Source organism: Aotus nancymaae, unplaced genomic scaffold, assembly GCF_030222135.1.
Source record: "Aotus nancymaae isolate 86718 unplaced genomic scaffold, 86718_ANA_hifiasm-v0.15.2.pri h1tg000075l, whole genome shotgun sequence".
NCBI classification, from domain to species: domain Eukaryota; kingdom Metazoa; phylum Chordata; class Mammalia; order Primates; family Aotidae; genus Aotus; species Aotus nancymaae.
Window position 1 is genome coordinate 3,888,098 of NW_026988490.1, and position 26,188 is coordinate 3,914,285.

At 48.5% G+C, this 26,188-nt stretch overlaps 1 protein-coding gene across 2 annotated transcripts; it reads left to right on the forward strand.

Moving 5' to 3' along the window:
• Nucleotides 1-36: 36 nt before the first annotated feature.
• Nucleotides 37-26,154, forward strand: LOC135271089 (amyloid-beta A4 precursor protein-binding family A member 2-like). Of its 2 annotated transcripts, XM_064367836.1 has the most exons (5): nt 37-401; nt 1,277-1,405; nt 5,140-6,253; nt 24,699-24,824; nt 25,926-26,154. In XM_064367836.1, the coding sequence occupies exons 3-5, from the start codon at nt 5,990-5,992 to the stop codon at nt 26,106-26,108; spliced, it is 573 nt and encodes a 190-aa protein (XP_064223906.1). In that variant the 5' UTR covers nt 37-401; nt 1,277-1,405; nt 5,140-5,989; the 3' UTR covers nt 26,109-26,154. The 2 variants fall into 2 exon arrangements, with proteins under 2 accessions (XP_064223906.1, XP_064223907.1); XM_064367837.1 differs by lacking the exon at nt 37-401 and having other exon boundaries at nt 1,263-1,405.
• Nucleotides 26,155-26,188: the final 34 nt, after the last annotated feature.

Sequence of the window (26,188 nt, forward strand, 5' to 3'; positions counted from 1 at the left end):
GCTGGGGTGGGGGCTGCCGTCCATTTCACAATGGAAGTGTCTCTAAAAGCCTGGGGACCTTGTTCTGATGGGCAATTAGCCGTGAATAACTATTTGGAAAAGGATTTTTTGAAAGTTTGACAAAACCTTAAAAAACAAATGCTAATGAGGGCAACGGATGTTAGCATAGCTGTGTTTTCTTTAAATTATAGCAGAGTCAGCGTGCATTCTAATAAACACATTTGAAAAGCTGCCTTCCAAAAAAAAAAAAAAGCCTCACTGTGAGTATATAAAGAAGATGTGATTGATTATTGGACTTGTGTAAAGGGACTTCTATTTGTCCAGTTACGTGGACTGCTTTTGGAGCGGGCGGCGGCTCCTCGGGACTGCAGCGCGCTGCAGCAGCTCCGCACCCTGGCCAGGTAAGCTGGGGGGCTCAGGCTGTCTGACTCGCAGGCGGTGGCAGCCTGGGGTCTCCTGCGGCGCTGGAGGCACCCGGACGCGTTGGGGGCGGCCGGAGGTTGCGGCCCCAGTGCTCTGGAGCACTGCCTTGTGTACTCGGCGGAGCTGCGGGGCAGTTGTTGCTGGGATCTACGGAAGCAGCCCAGCGGCCCGACTCCTCTCCTCTGGGCCACGTCCTGCTCCCACCAGCGGTGGAGGGAGTGTGCAGCGGGTACTAGGCGGTGGCTCCTGCATCCCTGGGTTGGGTGGGGGAGCCTGGCAGCGAATGGCCACCTGGTGCCGGCTAGAGGCTGTGTCTGGGGGTTGGAGGGCACTCGAGTCCCACCGCCCGGCTGAGTGGGCCGCTGGTGGCTGGTGCATTCCTCCATCCTCACTTGGCACTGGCGTCGATTCCCAGTGCTGGGTGGCAACTCGGTTGGGGTCGCCTCTGGGTTCGCTGTCACCGGAGAACCTGAATCTGGATCTTTGCCCCCTTCCCTTTTCCTTTATAATAACGCCCAGAGAGAAAAACTTCTCAGTTAAAAGACCCCACACCCCGTTGCCCCTGGGCTCCAGGCACCAGGTTGGGGGCACGGGAGGTGGGGGGCGGGACCTGCCCCTGGGCCGGGCCCCTTTCACAAGGTATGCACTGCCTGACAAGGCTGCTGGTGGTAGATCTGGCTGCAGATGGTGAAGGAGAACATTGAGGACAGTTCCCTGCCCTTTGGCTGTGCTGAGCCCATCTGGAGTGTTTCTGGTTCTAATCAGAAGTGGAACCGTTTCAGTGCATCTTAGAGGTTCACGTGAGTGATGAACTTGGGTGGAGATGGTGATACAGCTTGTTGTCTCCTCCTAGGCTCTTAGTGCATCCAAGATCTTGAGCTGCCAGGGGCCTGGCCACTCCCACCCCGAGCCCTACCTTGGCTGAGCTGGTCACTGCTGCGTGTCCCGGGCTGCCGGCCTGCCTGTCATCTGCAGTGCACAGGTATGCATGTGTACATGCACCACACACATATCATGCCTGCCTCACACACAGCACACCCATACCTATGCACACCACACACATCATACCCACCTCTCACACACTACACACATGGTATGCCGACCTCACTTACACCACACACACATACGCCATACCCACCACACACAACATACATACCCACCTCACATATACCACACACATACCCCCTACACACCACACACCTAACTCATGTACACCACACACACCCCACATACATACATACTCACCTCACACAGTCCATACACACCTTACACAACACACGTACCCACCTCACAGAGCACATATACACTATGCCCACCGCATACACACCACACACTTAACCCATATACAGCACACACACCACACACATACCGTGCCCACCTCGCACACACCACACACATAGCCCATACATACCACACACTACACACATATCATACCCACCTCACACACCGCACACTACATATATACCATGCCCACCTCACACACCCCAGACACTTAACCCATACACACTACACGCACAGCACACACATATCCCCACCTCACTCACACACCATACACTTAACCATACCCACCTCACACACATACCCCATACACACCACACACAAAAAAGTCATACCCACGTCATACACCACACACCACATATACACCATGCCCACCATACACACCCTACACACTTAACCCATATACACCACACACACACCACACACACCATACCAACCTCACACATAGCATACATATATCATACCCATCTAACACACGTACCCCATAGACACCACACAACACATTTACTCACCTCTCACACCACATATATACTATGCCCACCTCGCACACCCCATACCCTTAACCCATGTACACCACACACACACCACACATACCATGCCCACCTCACACACACCATACATTATATCATACCCGTCTAACACACATACCCCATACACACCACACAACATATATCACCTCTCACACCACATATATACCATGCCCACCTCACATACCCCACACCCTTAACCCATATATACCACACACACACGGCACAGACATATCATACCCACCTCACACACCACACACCACATATATTCGTATCCTCCTCAGACACACCACACACTTAACCCATGTACATCACACACACTACACACGTATCATACCCACCTCACATGTATACCATACACTTCTCATACCCACCTCACACACCACACAGCACATATGCACCATGCCCACCTCACACACCCCACACATTCAACCCATATACACCACACATATTCCACCCACATACCATGTCCACCTCACACACACCATACACATATCATACCCACCTCACACACACCACACGTGTATAACAACCACGTCACAGACACCACGTGTATACCGTGCCCACCTCACAAACACCAGCCACTTAACCCATACGCCCCACACACACACCGTACACACCACACATATACCCACCTCACACACACGACACACATACGCCATACACACCACGCACAACACACATGTCATATCCACCTCATACACCATACCCTAGATATATACCATGCCCACGTCACACACATCATACATACATCATCCCTACCTAACACACATACCCGTACACACCACATACAGCACACATACCCACCTCACACACCACTTATATACCATGTCCATCTCACACAGACCACACACTTAATGCATATACACCACACACACCACACATACTACCATGCCCACCTTACACACATTATACACATATCATGCCCACCTCACACACCAGACATCCTTAACCCATATACAACACACACCACATATATACCATGCCCACTTCACATACCCCACACACTAACCTTTATACACTACAAACAAAGCACACACATATCATATCCATCTCACACACACCCCACACACCGCAGGTACACCACACACATATCATACCCACCTTACACACCACACACCACATATATACCATGCCCACCTCAGACACACCACACACCATACACATATCATACCTTCCTCACACACATACCCCATACACACCACACACAACACGCATATCATATGCACCTCACACACCACAAAGCACATATACACCATGCCCACCTCACACACAGCACATACTTAACCCGTGTACACCACACAGACCCCACACACATACTTCATGTACACCATGTCCTCTCCACACGTACTACACACCACAGATATACCTCATACACACCACAGACAGCATACACACCACACATACCATGTAATACCATACGTACACAACATACAGATTTTGTAAACACCTACACACCCTATACATGCCACGCACCTTACACACTTCATAAATTCCACACACACAGGACAGCACACTCCACATACATGTTACATCATCCATACAGCACATCACCTTCCACAGACGACTTATTCACACTACACAGATACCACACACACCACGTAATATACATACATACACCTTACACACCTAAGACACACCACACACACCCCATACACACCACACACACCCCATACATACCACACACTACACCATACACACTACACCATACACACGAAACATACACACTCAACCCTTCCACAGTACATCACACTCCACACATACCAGACATGCATCACATACACCACAACCACACGCTATACACAGTATATTGCACACACTCACCCTCAAGGATGCCCTGCCACCACACACACACACACACACACACCCCACACTTCTTACCCACCACACTACACACTGTATCTCACGCACACACCACACAGCCCCGGCCACACAAGCTACCCGTTGAATGAAATGGAATTATTTAGTTTTCCCCAAATTTATACTGCCCATCTGGGCAACCTCAGCTATCCTGGCCGACACATTCCCTGGTCCCACCCTCCCTTGGGTCAGCACTGCCTCCGGTGTTTCTGGCGTCTCTGGCTGTGCCATGGGGTGTGCTCACGTCCCGATTGCCTGGGAGGCTGGCCCCTCTGCCCCAGTGGCCACCTTCCAGGAGACTGGCCTTTTTGCCACCTCTCCTGACGCCCAGAGTGGCGGCGGGTATGCGAAGTCCTGCTCCCTCCCCTCGCTGTCTGCCCTTCCCCACGGGTTGTTCTGTCTCAGTGCTGACATCTCCCCAGCTAGAAGAGGAGACCCTCAAAGGCGCACAGGTGGGTTTGATTATAATGCTGGTGAATAATCAAATACGATTTGGTAAAAGACTCAACCAGTACAAACATCTTTAATAAAGTAAAATGTGCAAGCCCCCTCTGCTCCCACCTCTCTCCCCTCCCCTCCCCAGAGGACATGGCTGACAAGCCTTTGCGGGCTCCCCCTTTCTATGTATGTTTGCATCCGTGTATGGGCTGGGGAGTGTGTGCGTATTCTTTAGCCATCTTGACAGAGCTGGAACTGGGATCTACACATGTGCACTGACTGTAGCTCACTTGCCATTTTCCCTCCAAAACAGACCTTTAAGATCCCTCACTGTAGTGTGCATTGCCCTGCCTCTTTAAAAACGCTGTCAGCTCTTGCAGTACGCGAACTCTGCCGTCATTTATTTAATCATTCTTTTATTTACGGGTACTTAGGTCGTTTTCAGTTTTTTGAAAGATTGCTGTAGTGAAAATCTTCAGCTGTCATTTGCTGTTGCTGTGGGAGAATGTGGTGAGGTGCTGTGGGGGTGGAGTGGCCTCGTGTGTGGCCAGGCTTTGTGAGGTTCTGACTCTGTCCTTCCCAATGTTCCTCCCATACTGGCTGCCTCCTCCAGGAGATGATGGCTGTGTGAGTGCCTGCCATGGCGCACCGAAAGTGTGAGAGCGCGAGGAGTGGCATGTTGGACCACAGAGCAAGGCCGGGCCCTGTTCCCCACGGCCAGGAGCGAAGACAAGGAGCTGCCCTTAGAGGACTATGTGCCCGAGGGCCTGGAACTGGCCGCCCTATGGCCAGAGAACCCTATGTCCGAGGAGTAGGAGTGCTACAGCCACAGCCCCGATGGGGACTCCAGCTACGTGAACAACACCTCCGAGGAGGAGGAGGAGGGCATCACCTACTACATCCACTACTGCCCCGAGGACGATAGCTACCTGGAGGGCAGGGACTTCAATGGGGAGGAGTACCTGGCCCACGGCACGCACCCCGTCTACACTGACACGTGCCAGGAGCATCCACACTACACGCCTCCTAACTGGACCAACCAGTGAAGAGCTCAGCCACCATTAGAACTGTAAGGCACCCAGCCCACCTCACTTCAGCATCTCCGGGGGCTGTACCAGGTGGTCCCTTGCTCTCAGGCACCTCTGCTACCTTCTCTGGGTCAGGAGAGTCTTACTGTGGGACAGGAGAGGAGTGGCTGGACTAAGCGGGCCTGCAGCCCCATAGCCACTGTGCTGAGGGCAGCCAGGACTACCCGGACGGCCACCTGCCCATCCTGGACAGAGGACGAGCCCTCTGTCCTGGAGGCCCACGACCAGGAATAAGATGGCCACGACTGTCCCAGCAAAGAAGGCTACTAGGGCTACTACCCCACAGAGGCCAACGGGAACACTGGTGCCTCCCCGTACCACCTGAGGCATGGGGACGGGGACCTGGAGGACCAGGAGGAGGACATTGACCCTATCATGGCCGTGATCAAGAGGAGCCTGAGCATGACCAGCATCACCAGCGCCAGTGAGGCCAGCCCTGAGCATGGGCCTGAACTGAGACCTGGGGACTCTACAGAGGCCTGCATGCCCAGCAAGGCCAGCTGCAGCCCCAGCAGGCATGAAGCGAAACCCAAGTCACTGAACCTCCCTCCTGAGGCCAAGCACTGTGAAGACCCCCAGAGTGGCTTCAAGCCCAAGACTAGGACCCCAGAGGAGAGGCTGAAGTGGCCCCACGAGCAGGTAGGACTCTCCTGTCCCAGAGAATGGAGCAGAGGGGCCTGAGAGCAAGGGACCCGGCTCTGCATCTCTTCTTATGGAGGTGCTAATTCATCTTGAGAGCTCCACTCTCCTGACCTAATTGCCTCCCAAGGGCCTCACCTCCTAACACCATTACATTGGAGGCTAGGATTTCAACATATAAATTTTGAAGGAACACATTCAGTCTATAGTACATAGAAAGTAGTTTCTTAAATAAAGTACTGAAAGTGGCTGGGTGTGGTGGTTCACACCTATAATCCCAGCACTTTGGGAGGCTAAAGCAGGAGGGTTGCTTGAGCCCAGGACTTCCAGACCAGCCAGGGTAACATAACAAGACCCTGTCTCTCCATATATATGTATGGAGAGATAGGGTCTTGTTATGTTATATATATACACACACAAAATTAGCTACTTGGTCGGCTGCATGCCTGTAGTCCTGGCTACTCAGGAGGCTAAGGAGAGAGGATCACTGGGGGCCAGGAACTTGAGGCTGCAGTGAGTTGTGATTTAGCCACTGTACTCCTGCCTGGGCAACAAAGTGAGAGTCTGTCTCAAAAGAAAAAGATATTAAAAGAATAAGCTCAAAAGAGAAATGGTGATAGATTTGATTTCGCCAAAGTATTAGACTTCTTTTCAACCAAAAATACCACAAACAAAGTTTAAAGAGAAACTGTAGATCAAGAGCAGATATTTGCAATTCATATAATCGACAGAGGATACATATGTAGAATATTTAAGGAATTCTTATAAACTAATATTTTTAAACGTCAGCCAACCAAAAGAAAAGTGGGCAAACAATATAAACACGTAATTCATAGAAAAGTTACAGGCACAGTGGTTGTGAAGCCTGTGATCCCTGCACTTTGGTAGGCCAAGGTGGGCAGCTCACCTGAGATCAGGAGTTTGAAACTAGCCTGGCCAACATGGTGAAACCTCATCTCTACTAAAAACACAAATTAGCTGGCTATGTTGGTACGTGACTGTAGTCCCAGGTACTCAGGAGGCTGAGGCATGAGAATCGTTTGAACCCAGGGGCAGAAGTTTCAGTGAGCCGAGATTGCACCACTGTGCACCAGCCTGGGAAGCAGAGCAAGATTCCATCTGAAAAAAAAAATAGAAAAGGAAACTTGAAGGATCTGATCTGCAAAATAGCAAGAGATTTAGCATCAATAGGAATGAGGGAATTGGACATAGAAATGACAAGGATAGGCTCATGCCTATAATCCCAGTACTTGGGAGGTTAAGGCGGGTGGATGTGCCACCACGCCTGGCTATTTTTTGTATTTTTAGTAGAGATGGGGTTTCACCATGTCAGTCAGGATGGTCTCGATCTCCTGTGTGATCTGCCTGTCTCCGCCTCCCAAAGTACTGGGATTACAGGTGTGAGCCACCGTGCCTGGCCTCTTCTGCACAAAACGAACCTATTACTTCATTTTTGCCCACTGCCAATCACCTCCCTCCACATCTTAGAGCATCACACTTCCCTAACCTAGAAACAACCCCCAGCCTTATGGGGTAAGAGATGGAGACCATCCTGGCCAACATGGTGAAACCCCATCTCTACTAAAAATATAAAAATTAGCTGGGCGTGGTGGTGCGTGCCTGTAATCCCAGCTACTCAGGAGGCTGAGGCAGGAGAATCACTTGAACCAGGGAGTCAGAGGTTGCAGTGAGCGACGTGGTGCCATTGCACTCCAGCCTGAGACAGAGCGAGACTGTCAAAAAAAAGAAAAAGAAAAAAAGAAGTTAACCAAAACAAAGTTTTCAATAACATGTACAAGTCACGTATAACAAATAGGACATACACATATTAGCTAACATTTAAAAATATGTTTAAAGACATCCGCATAAGTGGTAGAACTATAAAATATTGCACAAGAGTTATGAACTCTGAATTCAGAGGAGTGGGTACCTGGAGGGACTGGTAGCGGAATAAGCCTGTAGGGGGAGGTTCTGGGGGCTTTATTTCATATATAAGTTTGTTTTAGTTCATGAAACCAGAAAGTCTGAAGCAAGTATCACTACATATGAGTATGTTCTGATAACCCCAGAGAGTGGTACCCAGGGGTTTGGCATATGGGCTCCTACACATTTATGTATGTTTGAAATATTTATTTATTTATTTATTCTTGAGACTGAGTCTTGCTCTGTTGCCCTTCACTCACCGCAACCTCCACCTCCCAAGTTCAAGCGATTCTCCCACCTTAGTCTCCGGAGTAGCCGGATTTACAGGCACATGCAACCACGCTGGGGTAATTTTTGTGTTTTTAGTAGAGACAGGGCTTTCACCATGTCGACCAGACTAGTCTTGAACTCCAGACCTCAAGTGATCCACCTGTTTCAGCCTCCCAAAGTGATGGGGTTATAGGCGTCAGCCACTGCACCCGCCCTGGAATATTTGATAATATATTTTATTTTGTTTTAAGGTGTGCCTTTCGGTGAGTGTGCCCAGGAGGAGGATGGCTGTGGAGATGGGCAGGCACCCTCCCTGCTGTGCACCCGGCCCCGTGTCTGGCCTAGCCAGGCCCCAGCTGCAGGCTGACGTCCTGGCCTGGGCTCTGCCCACGACTGCTGCATGCCCTTGTTGCAGTTGCTTGGCAGTGGATGAGCCTGATTTGCTCCACCAGCTGAGGCCCAGGCTGCAGTGGTGCTGGCCAGAGAGGACAGTTAGTGGCCTGGGACCTGCCGCAATCCACAGCCGGAGTCAGAGCCGATTTCCCAGTCTGCAGAGTGAGACAGTGGATCTCATGGTCTCCAAGGATTCATCCAGCTCTGTTTTCCTCGGCCCAGGGTTTGTCCTGAGGCCTGTGGCTGATGCCCTGGGCTCCAGCCTCTCTAAGCAAGGGAGCAAAGCTGAGCAGAAGTCGGCCTCCACATTCCTGGCTTTTTGCCTCCATTCTGAGCTCCCTCTCTCTGGCTTCCCCATCAGTTCTGTGCCCTTTGAGGAGGGGCTTCCCAGAGGAAGAGTTGGCCAAAAGGGGCCTTTATGTGTGATGTGGAAGGAGGAAGGAAAGAGGCAGCCGTTGGCCATCCGCGGTGTCACTGGCCAGGTCTAGGTACATTCTGCCTGTGCACAGCAAGTCCACCACTTGTGACATGGGTTTTGCAAAAGAAAAAAGATGGATTTACAAGGCAGCCAAAGGAGGAAGCAGAAAAACAGCTCTCAAATCCACCTTCCCGGTGATAAGGCTGGGGGTTGTTTCTAGGTTAGGGAAGTGTGATGCTCTAAGATGTGGAGGGAGGTGATTGGCAGTGGGCAAAAATGAAGTAATAGGTTCGTTTTGTGCAGAAGAGGCCAGGCACGGTGGCTCACACCTGTAATCCCAGTACTTTGGGAGGCGGAGACAGGCAGATCACACAGGAGATCGAGACCATCCTGACTGACATGGTGAAACCCCATCTCTACTAAAAATACAAAAAATAGCCAGGCGTGGTGGCACATGCCTGTAGACTCTGGAGGCTGAGGCCGGAGAAATGCTTGTACCTGGGAGGCAGAGGTTGCAGTGAGCCAAGATGGCATTACTGCACTCCAGCCTGGGCGACAGCGAGACTTTGTCTCAAAAACAAAAATGTTCAGAGGAAGGCAGTGCAAGGCTCTTGTCAGTTTCCTGGTACTTCCTTAGCCCTATAGCTTTTGTTCTTGTGGTTACAATGTAGCTGCTGTTTTTCCAGGCCTTGGATTGCCTTCCTGGGAGGGAAAGAGATGATTCAAAGGCCAAGTCTGTCTCTTTTTAGCTGAAAAACATAGATTTCTCAAAAGTTGTAAGATTATACTTCAGTTTTTATCTTTTGGCTGCAAATAAGTTGTGTCACTATTCTCAACTGCAGGGGTGTTTAACTGGGAATGTTGCTTCCTCTGTGTTAGCTCAGTTTTCAAATTTATGAATGGGTACTGAATTTTATCAATTGCTTTTTTGTTTGTTGATTGAGCATTTTTTGTTATCTTTTTATGTTGATAAGGTAGCTTACAGTGATTGGCTTTTGAATGTTAACTCACTGGAAATCAGTCAACTTGGTTGTGATATATGATCAACCCCATTTTATATGTGGTTGAAATGGGTTTACTCGTAGTTCATTTGGTAATTTTGTACTTAGTTCACAAGAGGAAGTGGAGTGTAAGTTTCCTTTCTGGTGATGTCCTATTAGGTTTCAATATGAAATATTAAGGCTATGCTGGTTAAACAATTTGGAAACTGTTTCTTCTCCTGTTTTTGACAGTTTACGTAAGATGTGTGCTATTTCTTCCTTAAGCATTTGGAAAGAATTCACTTCTTAAGCCATGTGAGACTGTAGTTTTCTTTATAAGGTTTTTAATTACAGGTTCAATTACATAAAAATGACCATTCATTTTGCTAAGCCATCTTTGTTGAATCAGTTTATTCGTTTTATCTCAAATTTCAAAGTTTTTCTAATATTTCTCTTTTTTTTCTTTTTTGAGATGGAGTCTCATTCTGTCACCAAGCTGAAGTGCAGTGGTACGATCTCGGCTCACTGCAACCTCCGCCTCCCAGGTTCAAGCGATTCTCCTGCCTCAGCCTCCCACCAAGTAGCTGGGACTACAGGTACGTACCACCACACCCAGCTAATTTTTTGTGTTTTTAGTATAGATGGGGTTTTACCACGTTGGCCAGGATGGTCTCGATCTGACCTCATGATCCGCCCGAGTAGGCCTCCCAAAGTGCTGGGGTTACAGGTGTGAGCCACCTTGCCAGGCCTCATTTATCTTTTTAATATTGCTGAGATCTGCAGTTAAGAGTTTGTGTCTCGTCTTTTTTGTTTGTTTGTTTGTTTTGTTTTTTTGAGACTGAGTCTCTCTGTTGCCTGGGCTGGAGTGCAATGGCAAGATCTTGGCTCACTGCAACCTTAGCCTCCTGGTTCAAGCCATTCTGCCTCAGCCGCCCCAGTAGCTGGGACTGCAGGCACCTGCAGCCATGCCCGGCATGAGCCACTGTCACCTTTATCTTCCCTCTCTTCCCACCGCTCATTGTTGCCTGGAAGCTTTTCCCTGCTCCAGTGATCCAAGAGGCGAATGAGCGCGTCTGGTGAGGGGAAGTGGCGGGGAGGGGCCACGGGTCCCTGCCCTTTAGCTTGGGGGCTTGTTTGCTTGGCCCTTATTGAGGTGTGTGGCTCCGCGTGGTTCGTCAGGAGCTGGGCTTCCCAGAGTGAGCGAGCGACAGCAGGTGTCTTAGGCAGCGCACCGGAACAGCCCTGTGCCCTGTCCAGGTAAGCTGGGGGGCCTGGGCTGCCTGACTCGCTGGCTCTATTTGTGGGGTAGACGCGTGCGTATCTGGACAAGAAGGTGGTGGCATGCAGTCTGCGGCTAGAGCGCTCCGAACATTGCCCTCTGGACTCGGCGGGGCCGCGGGGCTGCTGGGCGGCCATTGCTGGGATCTGAGGGTGCAGCCCGGTGGCCCGACTCCTCTCTGGCTGGCTGATTCCCCCTCCCACGACCAGCGGGTGGGTGCAGCGGGGACCAGGAGGCGGTTCTCGCATCCTGGGCAGGGGGCACCGCAGCAAAGGGCCACCGGGCGCCGGCAAGAGGCACTGTCTGGGGGTGCCCGGGCAGCTGGTGCATTCTGTGGCCCCACTTGGTGCCGGCATGAAGTCCTGGTGCTGGGGGCAACTGGGTTGGGGTCGCTTATGGGTTCGCTGCACCCAGGGAACTCGAGCCCGGATCTTCACCCCCTTCCCTTTCCCTTTATTATAAGGCCCAGAGGGAAAAATTTCTCAATTAAACACCCCGTTGCTCCTGGGCTGCAGGCTCTGGATTGGGGGCCCGGCGTGGACTTGCCCCGAGGCTGGGCCCCTTCCCCAAGGCAGGAAATGCCTGGCAAGGCTGCCAGTGGGAAGTCTGGCCGCAGATGGTGAAGGAGAACATTGAAGCCCCCAGTCCCCAAGCAGGGCTCTACGACTGGGCAGTGGGCCTCAGTGTGCCCACGCCTGGACGAACTTTTTTACCTGGCCCGATGCGGAAGGAGGATGTGGGTGAGGACACCTGTGAGGGGCCTGCCCTTCAGGACCCCAGTGGAGAGCAGAGCCTTAGAGGGGCCTGCCAGTGTTAACTTAGTATTTAATGGAAGGAGGAAGGCTTATATTTTTCAGATCTGTTTAGATAAGACCTGGCAGGGACCAGACATAAATCTTGGTTGAGCGCGGTCAAGCACCCCAAACTCCGTATCGGGCCTCTGGCATGTTTTTGGGGTGGGGGCTAAACTGCCTTTGGCCTCTTTAATCTCCTGTGCCTCTTTTTGTTGTTGTTCGTTTTGTTTGTTTGTTTGTTTGTTTGTTTTTTCTATTTTCTGACCTCTTTGAGAAAGGACAGAGGTTTTAGAAATTAGGACCTGGGGGCCGGGCGCGGTGGCTCACGCCTGTAATCCAAGCACTTTAGAGGCCAAGGCGAGTGGATCACCTGAGCTCGGGAGTTCAAGACCAGCCTGATGACACTGAAGTCATCCCCAGTGACTTCAGCATACTTACTTATTTTATTATTAATCTTTTGAGATGGAGTTTTGCTATTGTCACCCAGGCTGGGGTGCAGTGGCACTATCTTGGCTCACTGCAACCTCTACCTCCCAGGTTCAAACAGTTCACCTGCCCCAGCCTCCTGAGTAGTTGGAACTACAGGTGCCCGCTGCCACACCCACCTATTTTTTTTGTATTTTTAGTAGAGATGGGTTTCACCATGTTGGCCAGGCTGGTCTCAAACTCCTGATCTCAATTGATCCACCGGTCTTGACCTCCCAAAGTGCTGGGATTATAGACGTCAGCCACTGCACCTGGCCTCATACTTGTGTATTACAGTTCCGCCACCTGTGCTCATGGTCCCTTTACCTCCTCTGCTCCAGTCACCTCAAAAGGCTGGCCGTAACAGAGAGCCGCTTCCTTTCAGCCTCTCGAGTGCACTTGTCCTTTTCCCTTAGAATAACTGGGACTGCCCCTTATGCTTGCCATAGCCTCCTCTGCTTCCTTGCTTGTTGTTCCTTTTCTACCTCCTGCTCAGTCTGGACTCCACGGTCGGCTCTTTGACCATGCTCCTGCTAGTGGCTTACAGTTCCTGTTCTCCAACTTTCTAATCTACCTACTTTGTCATTCCCCAAGCAGGGGATTCCCCGCCAGCTACTTCTCGAATTCTTAGGCTGGCAGAAGTGGCCTCCACGCTGCCCAGTCAGAGGGGCCTGTTCAGCCAACACAGCTGCCACCCCACTTCCATCCTTCATTCTCGTTCCTTCCAGTTGTCCAGGACCTGCCATCTGCCTGGCCTGGGGAGTAGGGAAGAGATGGGGAAAACAAAGGAGGGGTGCAGACATCTGGAGCTCAGCACACTGGGCTGCCCAGCCTGGGGGAAATTCTCTCCCTCCACTTCCTCCCCTGCTCTGTGCTTCACTTTCTTCCTCCTTGAGGACTGCCTGATTCCCTTATATAGCCATGAAAACGTTTACATCACTAAGGAAATTGCCTTTTTTTTTTTTTTTTTTTTGAAACAAAGTCTCTCTGTTGCCCAGGCTGGAGTGCAGTGGCATGATCTTGACTCACTACAATCTCTGCCTGGCGGGTTCAAGTGATTCTCCCACCTCAGCCTCCCGAGTAGCTGGGATTACAGGTGTGTGCCAGCATGCCTGGCTAATCTTTGTATTTTTAGTAGAGACTGGTTTTTACAATGTTGGCCAGTCTGGTCACAAACTCCTGACCTCAAGTGATCTGCCCACCTCAGCCTCCCGAAGTGCTGGGATTACAGGTGTGAGCCACCGTGCCTCCCCAAAGAGAGTTGGCCGGGCGTGGTGGCTCACGCCTGTAATCCAAGCACTTTGGAAGCCAAGGCAGGTGGATCACCTGAGGTCGGGAGTTCAAGACCAGCTTGACCAACATGGTGAAACCCCGTCTTTATTTAAAGAAAGAGAAAAAAAAAAAAGAGAGAATCAACAGGGAACTGTTGACCTGAAAGGAAGCTGAAGCAAAATTAAATAGAGAATTTATCTGGGGCTGGGCATAGGGGCTCATTCCTGTAATCCAGTACTCTGTGAGGCCGGGTTGGGAGGATTGCTTGCCAGGAGTTTGAGACCAGCCTGGGCAACATAGTGAGACCCCATCTGTACAAAATATTTAAAAGTTTCCAGGCATGGTGGCTTATGTCTGTAATCCCAGCTACTCAGGAGGATTGGTTGAGTCCAGTAGTTCGAGGTTACAGTGAGCTAAGACCCTGCCACTGTAATCCAGTCTGGGTGACAAGAGCAAGACCTTTTCTCTAAAAAAAAAAAATAATAGTAAGAGAGAGGATCTATTTGGGCCGAGCTAGAGTATTGCAAACTGGGAGCATAGAGTCAGGGTGCCTCAGTCTACACCCTGATTAGTAGCAGTTGTGAGGGAAGAGGTGGGACTTGACACCAGAACAATTGAAGTCCAGCTGAAACAGGGAAGAGGGAAAGCACCTCTCCATAAGATACGCCCACCGGTGCCATGTCAGTTTACCATTGCCATGGCAACACCCGGAAGTCACTGCCTCTTTCCATGGCAATAACCTGGGAGTTAAACTCTTTTCCTAAAAATTTCTGGAAAACCCATCCTTTAATTTGCATGTAATTAAAAGTGGGCATAAACATGACTATGGAACTGCCCCTTATCGGCTACTCTCAACACAATGGCCTGTGGCATACCGCTGCCCTGCAGGACCAGTTACAGAGCTGTCACACTGCTGCCTCCATAAAGCTGTTTTCAGCAGCCGGGCGTGGTGGTTTATGCCTGTAATCCCAGCACTCTGAGAGGCCAAGGTGGGTGGATCACCTGAGGTCAGGAGTTCGAGATCAGCCTGACCAATGTGGTAAAACTACAAAACATAAATAATAATAAATTGTATTATTACTAAAAATAATAGCCTCCCAAGATGCTGGGATCACAGGCATGCACCACCACCCCCTGCTAATTTTGTCATTTTAGCACAGACGGAGGTTTCACCATGTTGGTCACAGTCTTCAACTCCTGACCTCAAGTGATCTACCTGCCTTGGCCTGCCAAAGTGCTGGCATTACAGGCGTGAGCTACTGTGCATGGCCAAGAAACCTCTTTTCTATAAAAAATAAAAAAAATTTTGCCAGGTGTGGTGGTACCCATCTGTAGTTCCAGCTGCTCCGCAGGCTGAGGCGGGAGGATTGCTTGAGCCCAGGAGGTCGCGGCTGCAGTGAGTCGTGATCATGCCACTGCACTCCAGCCTGAGTTACAAAGCAAGACTGTCAAAAAAAAAAAAAAAAAAAAAGTTCCTGCTAGTGGCTTACAGTTCCTGTTCTCCAACTTTCTATCTACCTACCGTGTCAGTCCCCAAGCAGGGGATTCCCCGCCATCTACTTCTGCAACTCTCAGGCTGGGAGAAGTGGCGTCCACGCTGCGCAGTCAGAGGGACCCGTTTGGCCAACACAGCTGCCACCCCAATTCCATCCTTCATTCTCTTTCTCTTGGGGTCTGGACTGGGACCCCTTTCTGGTAACAGTTAACTTCAGGGTTGGTAAGAGGAATTTACTGACCACAGTACAGATTTGAAAAAGGAAAGTTTTATTATCATAGCAGAAGGAATGCTGCAGAAAAGCGCAGTACAAGAGCTCTGAGTGCGCTGTGGTGGTCTTTTCCTTAGGGATATTTCTGGACCTAAAGCAGGAGTTGAAGGATAACTTGCATGATAAATGATTACATTTTTAGACATTTTGGTGCCTTAATGTCAGGCACCGAACAATGAGTTTTGGCAGTCAGGCATTCCGGAGATGTACAGAAATCCTAGTTACTTCCACATTTTCAGTTGAAAAGAGGCCTGGAACCAGGAAAGTCTAATTACTTCTAAATTCCTCAGGTGAGGAGTTTTTGTCTCGGGGGGCCTGCTGGATGGTAACCAGGTGATTTTGCTCTCTTATTTATTTATTTATTTATTTATGGACAGCGTCTTGCTCTGTTGCCCAGGCTGGAGTGCGTGGCATGATTATAGCTCTTGGCAGCCTCTACCTCCTGGGCTCAAGCAGTCCTGCCGCCCTAGCCTCCCAAATAGCTGAGACTACAGGTGCAGAACTCCATGCCTGGCTAATTTTTAAATTTTTTGTAGAGACAGGGTCTCTGTATGTTGCCTAGGCCTGCCTGGAACTCCTGGGCTCAAGTTATCCACTCACCTCAGCATCCCAAAGTCCTTTACTTTCTTCTTTGAGATGGAGTCTCACTTTGTCACCCAGGTTGGAGTGCAGTGGTGCGATCTCAGCTCACTGCAACTTCCGCCTCCCACGTTAAAGCAATTCTCCCTGCCTCCGCTGGGAGAATTTATAAAGGGCTCATAAAAATCGATTTTAAATTTTAAAATTAAGATCCCAATAAATAAATTGAGTAAAAGGGCAAGACATCACAGCTCATGCCTATAATCCCAATACTTTAGGAAGCCAAGACAGGAAAACCCCTTGAGCCCAGGAGTTTGAGGCTGCAGTGAGCTATGATTTTGCCACTGTGTTCCAGCCTGGGAACAGAGCAAGACCCTGTCTCTAAGTAAATAATAAGAGCTGCTAACAATTTATAGAAACAGAAACATAAATTTTAAAATGTTTGTTTATATTAGTAATTAATTGCAAATTTTTTTTTAGATGGAGTTTCGCTCTCGTTGCTCAGGCTGGAGTGATCTCGGCTCACTGCCAACCTCCACCTCTGAGTTCAAGTGATTCTCCTGCCTCAGCCTCCTGAGTAGCTGGGATTACAGGCACACATCATCACGCCTGGCTAATTTTTTTGTATTTTTAGTAGAGACGGGGTTTCACCATGTTGGCCAGGCTGGTCTCGAACTCCTGACCTCAGGTGATCCTCCTTCCTTGGCCTCCCAAAGTGCTGGAATTACAGGCGTGACCACTGCGTCTGGCCTAACTGCAAATTAAAACATCTTTTTTACCAGACTAATGATGAGAGCTTTATAAAATTGTTTTAATTACTTTTGATTAGGGTGCAGTCGGGTACGCATTCCTTATGGTACTTGCTGTTGATAGTACACAATGATACAAGCTTTCTAGGAAGTTTTTTTGCAGCATGAATAAAAGGACTTGCAAATGTTTTTGACTCAGTAATTGCCATACTAGGTCTCTTATAAGGAAATAATCAGAAACACATGCAAAAATATATGATAAGAATAGTCAGTACAACAAAAAAGAAAATCAAACTGTCTAAAATTAAATAAATTATTATAAAATTACAATAGGACCGTATCATGAAAAAGATTATTCAACCATTACAAATAATGATTATAAAGAATTTATAATGACATGGGAAGATTCAACATACATTGCAGTATGTGAAAAATCAGGACATGGACCTACATTTATTATGTTTGCAACCATATAAAAATATGTGTACAATATATTCATATGTAGCAGACACTCTGCTGAAGATGTAACTTGTGAGTTTTATTTTCACTGCTCTTCCAAAGAATGCCAGAAACTCTGCCCCTGGGTAGCTGGCTCCCCACGGAGCGACCTTTCATCTAGGGAAAGTAAAAGGAATTTAGCTATTTGGAAGGGGTGGCTCCCCAACTGGAGACAATCAGGCCCTATTGTCAGGGAAGGTGTGGGGGAACGTTGACCTACCTTTATGTATGAAAGGGGACCCCAACGATGCCCAAAAGCCTATTGGAAGTCTCTCTTGGAGGAAGTTTGTAGCTCTATGGTCCAGGAAGGAATTAGAACAAGCCCATTTGGGAATGATAGAGGAGTTAAAATTTTAAAAAGTAAAAGAACAAGCCCAGTCTGGTTTAAAGGTTGAAAACACCTGGGCAAGAAAGAAAACGTTATTGTCTGGAATGGGTGTTCCTCTGAGCCAGTCCGGACATAGTGCTGGGGTTGGGGGCAGGCTTGCGGGCCGAGGCTGGTGCGGCCTCTAAGGACTGGGCACTAGGAAGGAAGCCCTGGGAACTGTAAGGACTCTGGATTAGCTGGTGCTGGGGGAGTGGAATTCTTCCTCTCTAGCCGGCAGTTATGGGCGTGGTGGGAACTCGCAGCAGCAGCAAACAGTGACACCTTGTGGTGGCCACGAGCAATGACAGAAACAGCACGGACCCGCGCTAGGGACTCCTGGGCTCCCCTCCGATGGGGATCAAAGTCCACAGGACTCTGCATTACATACGCCTCAGGTTCCTGGGCTATCCCAGAGAAGGAGCAGCTCTAAGAGTTGGTAACTGGCTAATTCAGTGGTTAAAGGATAGAGCTAGTTTTAGCTTCATTTATTTTAGGAAAAGTTTTATATGCATTCTGATTGTTATGGTACAGCTGGCCACTGCTGGGGCTCAGAAAACAGTACTCTAAAATGAGAACCTCAGCAGCAGCCACACAAGAAATTGTTTCCTTCTGACTTTCTCCTGCGCGCCTGTCTCTAGGTACCATTCTCCCTCGAGGTTAGCCACAGAAATCAAAGCCCCTTTTCCAAAAGTCAGCCATAAAACACAATTAAGCCGGGCGTGGTGGCCCACACCTGTAATCCCAACACTTTGGGAGGCCGAGGCAGGTGGATCACCTGAGGTGGGAGTTTGAGACCAGCCTGGCCAATTCTACTAAAAATACAAAAATTAGCCAGGTGTGGTGGCAGGCGCCTGTAAACCCAGCAACTGGTGAAGCTGACACAGGAGAATCACTTGAACCTGGGAGGCAGAGGTTGCAGTGAGCTGAGATCGCCCCACCGCACTCCAGCCTGGGTGACAGAGCTACACTCCATCTCAAAAACAAAAAAACAACAAAAAACTACTCTAATTTTCCCTCCACCTTTCTAAGACAAACTGCCTATAAAGAAACTCTCTGGGCCGGTCGCGGTGGCTCAGGCCTATAACACGAGCACTTTGGGAGACGGGACACACGGATCACCTGAGGTCAGGAGAGCAGGCTGGCTAGTGTGGCGAAACTCCATCTCTACTAAAAGTAAAAAATTAGCCAGCCATTGTGGCGCATGCCTGTAGTCTCAGGAGGCTGAGGTGGGAGAATCGCTTGAACCTAGGAGGCGGAGGTTGCAGTGAGCTGAGATCACGCCACTGCACTCTAGCCTGGGTGAAAGAGCAAGAGTCAGTTTCAAAACAAACAAAAAAAATAACCAAAATGAAATTATCTGCTGGGTGCAGTGGCTTATGCCTGTAATCCCTGCACTTTGGGAGGCACAGGTGTGAGAATTGCTTGAGCCCAGGTGTTCAAGACCAGCCTGGGCAAAATAGGGAGATCCTCCGTCTTTCCAAAAATAGAAATTAAAAAATTAGGCTGGTGTGTCGGTGCACCCCTGTGGTTCCAGTTAATTGGGAGGCTGAGGTGGGAGGATTGCTTTAATCCAGAAGGTTGAGGCTGCAGTATGCCATGATCATGCCACTGTTCTCCAGCCTGCTGACACAGAAAGAACCAGTCTCAAGAAAAAAAAAAGTTACCTGACTTACCTTGTTTGACAGTAGATCAAAAGACCTCAAATCACTGGAGGTCCCTGCCCCTCACCCAGAAGGGAGGAATGCTGCAGAGAAAGCTAAGAATTTGGATAGGCAGGCCTGGCTGGATTTCCCCACTCAGTCTGTGAGCAGGACCCTTTTTGTCCAGTCTTTTATTTTTTTATTTTTTATTTTTATTTTTTTTTTTGAGATGGAGTCTTGCTTTGTTGCTCAGGCTAGAGTGCTGGTCTGGTGTGATCTCAACTCACTGCAACCTCTGCCTCCCAGGTTCAAGCAATTCTCATGCCTTAGCCTCCTTAATAGCTGGGATTACAAGCATGTGCCATCACGCTCAACTAATTTTTGTATTTTTAGTAGCGACAGAGTTTCGCTATGGATAGAGCTATTTTAACTGGGCTGAAATATATCTCATTGTTTTTGCCATGCATTTCCGTTATGAGTAATGAGATGGAGGATTTTTTCATAACTGTTGGCCATTTGTATGTCTGATTTTTTTTTTTTTGAGATGGGGTCTTGCTGTCGCCTAGGCTGGAGTGCAATGGCACGATCTCAGCTCACTGCAACCTCCGCCTCCCGGGTTCAAGAGATTCTCCTGTCTCAGCCTCCGGAGTAGCGGGGACTACGGGTACCCACCACCACATCTGGCTATTTTTTTTTGTATTTTTAGTAGAGACAGGGTTTCATCATGTTGGCCAGGCTGGTCTTAAACTCCTGACCTCAGGTGATCCACCTGCCTCAGCCTCCCAAAATGCTGGGATTACAGGTGTGAGCCACCAAGCCTGGCCCGATATTTTTTCATGGCTCTGCAGACTTCGTTAAACCTAAGCATAAAAATGGGCAATTTCACCTATATCTTTGAGTCTTCATCAATTGTATACTTGTTAAATAAATTTGTACTTTTCTCCTATTAACCTGCCTTCTCCAGGTTGATTTTTCAGCGAAACTTCAGAAGGCCAAGAAAAACTTAACCTCTTGGCCTCTGTACCATATGCAATACACATATACATTTAAAAAAAAAAGGCTGGTCATGGTGGCTCATGCCTGTAATCCAGCACTTTGGGAAGTTGAGGCGGGCAGATGACCTGAGGTCAGGAGTTCGAGACTAGCCTGGCCAACATGGTGAAACCCTGTCTCTACTAAAAATACAAAAATTAGCCAGGCGTGGTGGAGTGCACCTGTAATTCCAGCTATTCTAGAGGCTAAGGCAGGAAAATTGCTTGAACCTGGGAGGTGGAGGTTGCAGTGAGTCGAGATCATGCCACTGGGTGACAGTGAGACCATGTCTCCAAAAATAAATAAATAAATAAAAGCATGCAGAAATCAACCTCATTTTTAAAAAATGGCTGAATAGAATTCCAAGGTATAGATAGATGTTCCACACATTTTAAAGCTAGGCCTCTGTCCACAAACATTTAAATAATTCGATTGTTTTCCTTTTTTTTTTTTTTTTTTTTGGTTATAAATATTGCTGTAATAAACATTCTTGTACGTGACTTGGCATAGTTTTGTGATAACATCTATATGTTATATTTTGATTTATACTATAACCAACAGTATGAAAGTAATTATTTTCTTAGCAACACCATTGTGAATTATACACTTAAAAGATTTTGCCCATACCCAATACCATAGGATAAATATTATGTGTGGATATGTGTGTGTGTACATATATATGCTTTCATTTGCATTTTAAAAATTATTAGTGAGCTGGGCATGGTGGCTCATGCCTGTAATCCTAGCACTTTGGGAGGCTGAGGCAGGTGGATCACTTGAGGTCAGGAGTTTAAGACCAGCCTGGCCAACACGGTGAAGCCCCATCTCTACTAAAAATATAAAAATTAGCCAGGCATGAGGATTGCTTGAATCCAGGAGCTGGAGGTTGCGGCGAGCCGAGATCATGCCACTGCAATCCAGCCCGGGCGACAGAACAAGACTCTGTCTCAAAAAAAAAAAAAGATTAATGACTTGACATGTGGTAGCTCACACCTGTAATCTTAACACTTTGGGAGGCTGAGGTGGGAGGATCTCTTGAGGCCAGGAGATCAAGATCAGCATGGGCAGCATAGCAAGATCCTGTCTCGACAAAAATAAAAATATTATTAGCGGAATGTAGAGCCTGCACCTGTAGTCTCAGCTACTTGAGAGGCTGAGGGTGGAAGATCACTTGTGAAAGGAATTTGAGGTTGCAGTGAGCTGAGATCATGCCACTGCACTCCAGCCTGGAAGACAGAACAAGACTCCGTCTCAAAGAAAAAAAAATAAAATGCAACTTACTCGTGTGTATATGAAGCGAATCAAACACGCGGTAGTAAAAGCCCATTAAGGGAACAGCCTTTGGCAGCAGACCATTCCCTGAGGATGCTTCCATCTCCAGGCCATGTGGCTCTGTAAATTAGTGGCGTCAATATTTGTAGCAAGTGTGCCTTGGGAGCATTAGTCTGGTTTCTGGTTTGACAAGCTGGTAGGGAACTTATCGTAAAGCCACTTTTGCTTGCCAAGAGTCACTGCTTTTACTGAGGGTACAAGATTTTTTTTTCTTTCTAATGGTCAACTAATTATTTTAGAGATAATTTTCTTCCTATGAACCAAATAGCCGGAGGGCTACAAATATATATGCATGTATACGTGTGTGGATGTATTGAAATTTTTCCCTTCCTTGTTTTTCCTTCCAATCTTTATAGTTAGTCTTTACTTGGGACAGAGTATGTTTTAGAGGGGATTTATCTCCGTCCATAAGAAGGAAATTGAATCATTTCTTGAAACAAATGATAATGGAAACAATGTACCAAAACCTTCGGGATACACAAAAGCAGTGCTAAGAGGGAAGTTTATGGCAATAAACGCTTACTTTAAAAAAGTAGAAAAACATCAAATAAACAACAGTGCATTATTTTTTTGAGACCGAGTGTGCTAAGTGTGCTACATGCCTAATGCTTTCCACTACTATCTCATTTAATCCTCAGCACCTCTGCGAGGAAAACACTAACTTCCTTTTTAATTTAAAGAAACCAAGACTTAGAGATACAAAGTAGCTGAATGGTGACCAGTGTAGCTGAGGCCGGAAGCCAGTTTGAATTTAAGGAGCCTTTTTTTTTTTTTTTTTTTTTTTCCTGAGACAGAGTGTTACTCTGTCACCCAAGCTGGAGTGCAGTGGCGCCATCTCAGCTCACTGCAGCCTCTGCCTCCTGTGTTCAAGTGTTTCCCATGCCTCAGCCTCCCCAGTAGCAGGGACTACTACTGGCATGTGCCACCATACCAGGCTAATTATTTTTCCTTTGGTATTTTTAGTAGAGATGAGATTTCGCCATGTTGTCCAGGCTGATCTCAAACTCCTGACCTCAAGTGATCCTCCTGCCTCAGCATCCCAAAGTGCTGGGATTACAGGCGTGGGCCACCGTGCCTGGCTTAAGGAGCATCTTATACAAGTGTCTCTTTCCCTATGATTAGGAGGCTCCATGCCTCTAGCTGGGATGATGATGTCCAGAGCTGGGAGGATCCCAAGGCTACCCACCTCTAAAAGTCAGAGGGCAGGCAGGAAGCAAGAAACAGAGATGGCAAAAATAAATCACAAATTGTGCGACGGGGCCAGCATTCTGTTTTTTTTTGTGTGGTGTGTGGCTCTGTTTAATAGAGACAGGGTCTTGCTTTTTCACCCAGGCTGGAATTCAATGGTACAGTCACAGCCCATGGTAACCTCGAACTCCTGGACTCAAGCAATCCTATCTCCTCAGCCTCCTGTGTAGCTGGCACTACAGATGTGTGCCACCATGCCTGGCTGATTTTTTAACTTTTTTTATAGAGATGGGGTCTCACTATGTTGCTCAGGCTGGTCTCAAACTCTTAGCATTCAGCCTTACTTTAGGAGGGTCTTGTATTTGTATTTGGTTTTTTGTTTTTTTTTTTTTTTGAGACGGAGTCTCGCTCTTGTTACCCAGGCTGGAGTGCAATGGCGCGATCTCGGCTCACCGCAACCTCCGCCTCCTGGGTTCAGGCAATTCTCCTGCCTCAGCCTCCTGAGTAGCTGGGATTACAGGCACGCGCCACCGTGCCCAGCTAATTTTTTTGTATTTTTAGTAGAGACGGGGTTTCACCATGTTGACCAGGATAGTCTCGATCTCTTGACCTCATGATCCACCCGCCTTGGCCTCCCAAAGTGCTGGGATTACAGGCGTGAGCCACCGCGCCCGGCTGAGAGTCACATAGATTTCTAAGAGTATAGCAGACTTGTCTCTGAAATGAGGCTTGGGTTGTCTTCTTCGGTTCAATTCTCAGATTTAACAGAAAGGCTGACTTCTGCCATGAGGATACACTGATGTAAAAGTTGGAGAGGTACCAGTGCACTTCTTAACATTAACAGACGTGTAAGGATGTCTGACTCTAAACCACACAGTGTACAGTTCCTGCCTACTTTGTATTGACTTTTCTACCACTGCCTCTGGTTTTGGTCCTTGGCAACTGCTGATTTGTGGTAAAATCCCAGAGGTCGGAGTCAGAAGACTGAGTTTAAGTTCCATTATTGCCTTGGTTTTAGCCACGGCATCAGTCCCTCTCAGTCACTGATTGAGACAACACCTCGTACAGTTGTTGGTGGTGTTAAGTCAGATGCTCTAAGAGTATTTTGGAGAATCTGTGAAGTAGGCGCCGGGTGTGGTGGCTCACACCTGTAATCCCAGCACTTTGGGAGGCCGAGGCGGAAGGATCATGAGGTCAAAAGATCGAGACCATCCTGGCCAACATGATGAAACCCCCTTGTCTACAAAAAATAGAAAAATTAGCTGGGCATGGTGTCATGAGCCTGTAGTCCAAGCTACTGAGGAGGCTGAGGCAGGAGAATCACTTGAAGGATTGCAGTGAGATGAGATTGCATCACTGCACTCCAGCCTTGTAAGAGAGTGAGACTCCATCTCAAAACAACAACAACAAAGGGAAAAAAAAAAAACAAAAACCTGTAAAGTAGGACGTGACTGTAGGGGCTTGTAGTTCTCCTGAGTATCACTGCTCTTCTTTCCACAGCTGAGAGAATATCATCAGCACAACAGCCCTGGTGTTGGTACAGGAGCAACCGACACCAAGAGGCAAATAAACAGCGGCAGCAACACTGACACCACCACTTCTCCTGGCTGCCACTCACCTGAGGACGTGAGTCTTGGCTGGGCAGGCTCCAGGGGACAGAGGGCCCAAGGGACAGTAGAGGGTAACTGTAAAGATTGTGGAAGAACTGCCGGGTACTGGTTAAGAATCCTGGGTTTGATTGCTCTCTCTCCATCTGCTAAGGGTATGATTTAGGGCCAATTGCTTGAGCTCTATGGGCCTCTGTTTTCACATCTGTAAAATAGGGGTGGTATTGTTTTACTTATGTTTGTGAAGTTTCAATGAGATTTGTTCTTTTTATGTTAATCCCTAGTACAGGGCCGGGTGTGAGCACCTCTCCACCTTGGGCTAGCGTTTCCTGAGGAGGTGGAGTTAGAGAGTATCACAGGTTTCTGTTAGCTCTGGGAGTCCGGGATTTCAAGGCCAACGAGAGTGGAAACCTCGGGGCCAAGGGCTCCTGCCTTTTCCTTCCCATATCCCCACTGTGAAGAAGTGTAGCTGGCCCGTATGTGCTCAGTGTTTGTTCAATGAATGCACCTTTGTAAATCACAAGCTGGCAGAAGGGTGGGCTTTTCTCACACCCCATCACTGAAGATTGATGTGACTGTCCTTTGGAGAGAATCTAGTTTCAGACTTTCAGTTCTGTGGCTGTGGGTGAAAACCGACAAAAGACCCAAATCCTCTTTCTTTGGGAGCTTGAGGAGAATTTACTAGTTTATGATGTTCCCACTGGGTCTGAGAACTTTTACTCTAAACTCCACTCCTGGCCCTTGCCTACTGCTTCCTGGCCTGGGGAATAGAGTCAAGTGGGCCACCCTCAGTCACCTTCCTTTTGACTCTCCCCATACAAACAACAGAACCGAGCTCAGCTGGATGAAGTAACATGATTTATTGGTTTGCCCTTGACATGACTGCTGGGTTTTGGCGGGGGGGGCACTGAGATGTAGAGGCCCCAGTCTTGTCTCACCCACTCCCATCCGGGGGAAGAAGGCTCACCCTCCCAGATTCCACCCCATCCCACAGGGTCCCTCATAACCTGGTCCCATGGGTGGTCCTGTCCTGGGGCATTGGTGGCATTCTGGGGGCATGTCTCGCTGTACTGTCTCTGCGACCCCCCCTAGTAAGAGCTCTGTCTTCCTCTTCCTATAGGAAAATAAGCCAATTTACCACCATCTGGCAGCACTCAAATGGCAGGTAGAGGTGAGTGGAGGGTGTGGAGTTCCCTCCTGTCCTCTGGAGGAGGTTTCTCTGCTTCTCTTTCAGCATGTGCTTGGCTTTTCTCCCACAGGCTCAGGCTATCATCGGTGCCCAGGAGACAGCCCTATACTTTAGTGAGAATGCAGCCAGGCAGCTAGAAGGTGGGAATCTGGGCACCCCGTAATCATCATTTCAACCTGGCACTTTGACAGGCT

Coding starts and splice junctions, on each gene's coding strand:
- LOC135271089 (XM_064367836.1), top strand. CDS start 5,990: ATGGCCGTGATCAAGAGGAGCCTGAGCATGACCAGCATCACCAGCGCC. Junction 6,254..24,698: donor TGAAGTGGCCCCACGAGCAG/GTAGGACTCTCC, acceptor TTCTTTCCACAG/CTGAGAGAATATCATCAGCA. Junction 24,825..25,925: donor GCTGCCACTCACCTGAGGAC/GTGAGTCTTGGC, acceptor CTCTTCCTATAG/GAAAATAAGCCAATTTACCA.